This window comes from Atta colombica, unplaced genomic scaffold (assembly GCF_001594045.1).
Source record: "Atta colombica isolate Treedump-2 unplaced genomic scaffold, Acol1.0 scaffold92, whole genome shotgun sequence".
NCBI lineage: Eukaryota > Metazoa > Arthropoda > Insecta > Hymenoptera > Formicidae > Atta > Atta colombica.
The window spans coordinates 729,826-732,951 of record NW_017259586.1 but is presented as its reverse complement, the minus strand read 5'-3'; the positions used below and the strand labels follow the sequence as shown (position 1 = coordinate 732,951).

The following is a 3,126-nucleotide window of genomic DNA, read 5'->3' as shown; positions in this document are numbered from 1 at the left end:
CAATGAATTCCAGTGAAAAATATTGCTTGCGAGCAACAGTTGGTTAAGCTATAAGCTATCTAAAATATAGGCATACGGTAGACGCGAGCGAGCAATCGAATTTGTAATTTTATCGTGACGAGCACGAGCTGAGTAGAGAATTTACATTCGATCACCGATCATTCGGAGGTTCGATCGGAAACCAGTCGACGATTGAAGCGCGGGTAGTGTCGTACGTTTCGTTGACGATCATCGTCGACCGCGTTCATCCAGTCTCATCGAGACGACAATAAAACGGAGAACGACAACGGGGAAGGCGAATCGGCAGTTTATCGATCCGTCGATCGATCGGGAAACGTCGCGGCCGCCGTTCGACGAGAGAGAGAACGTTGGCACGCGGATTGGAAATCGGCGAGCGTGGGTCGACACGCGGCGCCAACCTGTTGCTCGAGATCGGACTCGTTTCCATTTAGAGGACTACGGGAGCCCAGGCCGAACTGGCTGCCGTCGTTCCGACACCGTGGGACCCGTCCTCGATCCAGAGCCAGGAATTAATCAACCGGACCAGTGGAGTTTCGAGTACCCCACTTCTGATTAACGCCCGAGCGTGTCTTTATCGACGATGCAGTGGGATCGGAAGGATCTCCGTGGTAGTCTTCTGTTTCGGAGCTAGCTATTGATACCGGTTGTTTTTGATTAACGTTGTGCTTCTCTGAAGGAGGCTGTTGACGATAGGAGGTCTTCAAGACACGTCTTCGACTCGAAATCGAAGATTAATCAAACGAACTTGTGATTAAATGGCCCCAACGGCGGACAATTATCAATCGAATTGTAGAACCAGAGTGAGTTTTCGAGATAGACCTTTTATTCGAAGGAATTTATGAGAATAAACTCATAAGTGGCAGTTCTCATTAATGTCGGAATGTGAATTATAAGTAGTGCAAACGTGTATCGTGTTGAAATAAGAGAAATAATCTTAATATTCATAAGAGTGCGTACCGCTTAACGTTTAAAAGTTATTATACTGAAAGTGTATCGAGAAAGATTGAAATCCAGAACGCAATTTACCTGATTCGTGTCTTCAAAGCCTAAGACTGATGCATAATTCCGAGACAAAATGAACATTATCGGATTCAAAATGCTCAGTTATTCAGTGATCAGTTTCGTGGTCCTTTGGATCAGTCTATCGTCAGGCAGCCTTTTGACCAACGAATTATTGGAATGTCGAGCAAATTTGACGGCGGCGATAAAAAACGATACGACGTTCCTAGAGAAAGTTCGCCAGTCGGACTACATCTTTACGGGAAAAGTCAAGGAGCTACAACATGGACAGCTGTTGCACGTGCGCGTCAAGAGGGCGATCAAGGGTGCGCTGAACGTCACCGTCGACCTCCTGGTGAATAATACCTGCGGTCGTTACATCAGACGTAGTTACACCGGCATTTTCATGGCACGTCGCAGTGCCAACGACGTTGGCAGGATCGTGATGCACTTCGGCCCGGTACCACTTACGCTCGCCAACCTCGACAGGCTGAACGCCGCCGTCAGAGGTAAGCTCGCCGTCAGGCATATCGTTTCGTTCTTCGCTTTCACGGAACGCGAACGTTCGCGCTTTAACGAGACACTTTAACGTCGCGCTAAAATGCTTCCCGTTAATTGGATAAGTCGGAATACGGACTACCCGATGTAGCATCGCCGGGTGCGAGATACAAGCGCGGCGGCTGCTTGTCCGTTTCACGTTTAATGGATCTAGTCATCGAGCGAGAGATTTCACAAAGGAATGTGCGCGGCTCGCTTGGATTATACAGTTTGTGTTTATTGTTTATTTTTTATACGTCGCGTTGGTTGATTTCGGAGCCGAGTTGTAAATCTTTGACAAAGTTTGGAAACTCGTGGTTTTCACGCTTTATGAATGTAAATAGATAACCGAATTTTTTTCTAAGGGATTTAATTTTTTATTTATCTATGAACAATCTGCACGGATTTTATTAAATATGAATTTACAAAATTATGTTGAGAATCTTTTGCTTTATTTTGATTTGCGGTATACAAGAGTTTATTCCAATTTCTATTCTTTTTGTTTCCTACAACCTGCATTGCGCATAATTTTCTTTAGAAGTAAAAAAAGGGTTTTACATTCACGATGATTCTTATCTTTTTTCTTGTATATTCTCTTACAAGAATCATGCGTGAGCGTGTTGACACGCAATGTGTTGTTGCTATGTAGGTGGATAAAACACGTCAGTCGGTTAGTATTCAAGGTCCACTGGACAATCGTCTCGACAAAAGCATAAGAGAACTAGAAACGGTTAAAACATCTTAAATTAATTTCTGAGAATATTGTATAATAAAAGTAAAATTTTTTTTTATTGCAATTGATTTTTTAAACTATATTTCTAATTTATAACATAAATGACAATAGAGAGATTATGTATCATAATTCTTAACTGTTAAATTAATAATTGTTAAATTCATAATATTAAATTACACTCAATTTAAGTTTACCTTTAATCATTCCTAAGAACATTTATTCTATTGGGTTGTCCGGAAAGTTCATGCCGACTAATCTATATAATTTAATAAATGTATACTAAAATTTTCTGCGTTTAAATTTTCCTTCAATATCGGCATGAACTTTCTGAACAACCCAATATTATAATACTTTTTTTTTGCTCCTTTAAAAGCTATATTAAAAAATTCTCGGTAATTCGATGAGTCACATGATTCTACATAAAATCTAGTTAAGATCTGAATGGAATGCGTGGCTCGCAAGAAAGTTTGATTCATTGCGTCGCGTTAACCCCGAGGATTATTAAATCACGGCCATTTTGCCTCACGCACGCTGGCCGTGCCCCCCTTTTCATCGCGTTAATCGCGCTAAATAAAGCGACGCGCATTATAAATAAATTACGACTGTAATTTAACTTCTTTACGATCTGAGCAGTGCTTAATTCCTCCCTCGGGGCCGATGATACCGTTCCGACGTGTTGTATCCCGATGGTCACTGGAATTGTTTCGTGGACTATTAAAGAAATTAATGTAGAAATTATAAGACTGGCTTTCCGGGACACATATCGCAGGCTCCGAAAGTGATAGGAGTCATGATTTATTTAATAAGCGGAGATTAAGTGCAGTCTCTTTCTCTCT

General features: G+C 41.6%; 1 protein-coding gene across 1 annotated transcript; it reads left to right on the top strand.

Annotated features, from left to right (window-relative positions):
- Positions 1–1,096: 1,096 nt before the first annotated feature.
- LOC108693551 lies at positions 1,097–1,609 on the top strand. The gene has a single exon (XM_018202552.1). The coding sequence runs from the start codon at positions 1,097–1,099 to the stop codon at positions 1,607–1,609; it is 513 nt and encodes a 170-aa protein (XP_018058041.1).
- The last annotated feature ends 1,517 nt before the right edge of the window (positions 1,610–3,126 follow it).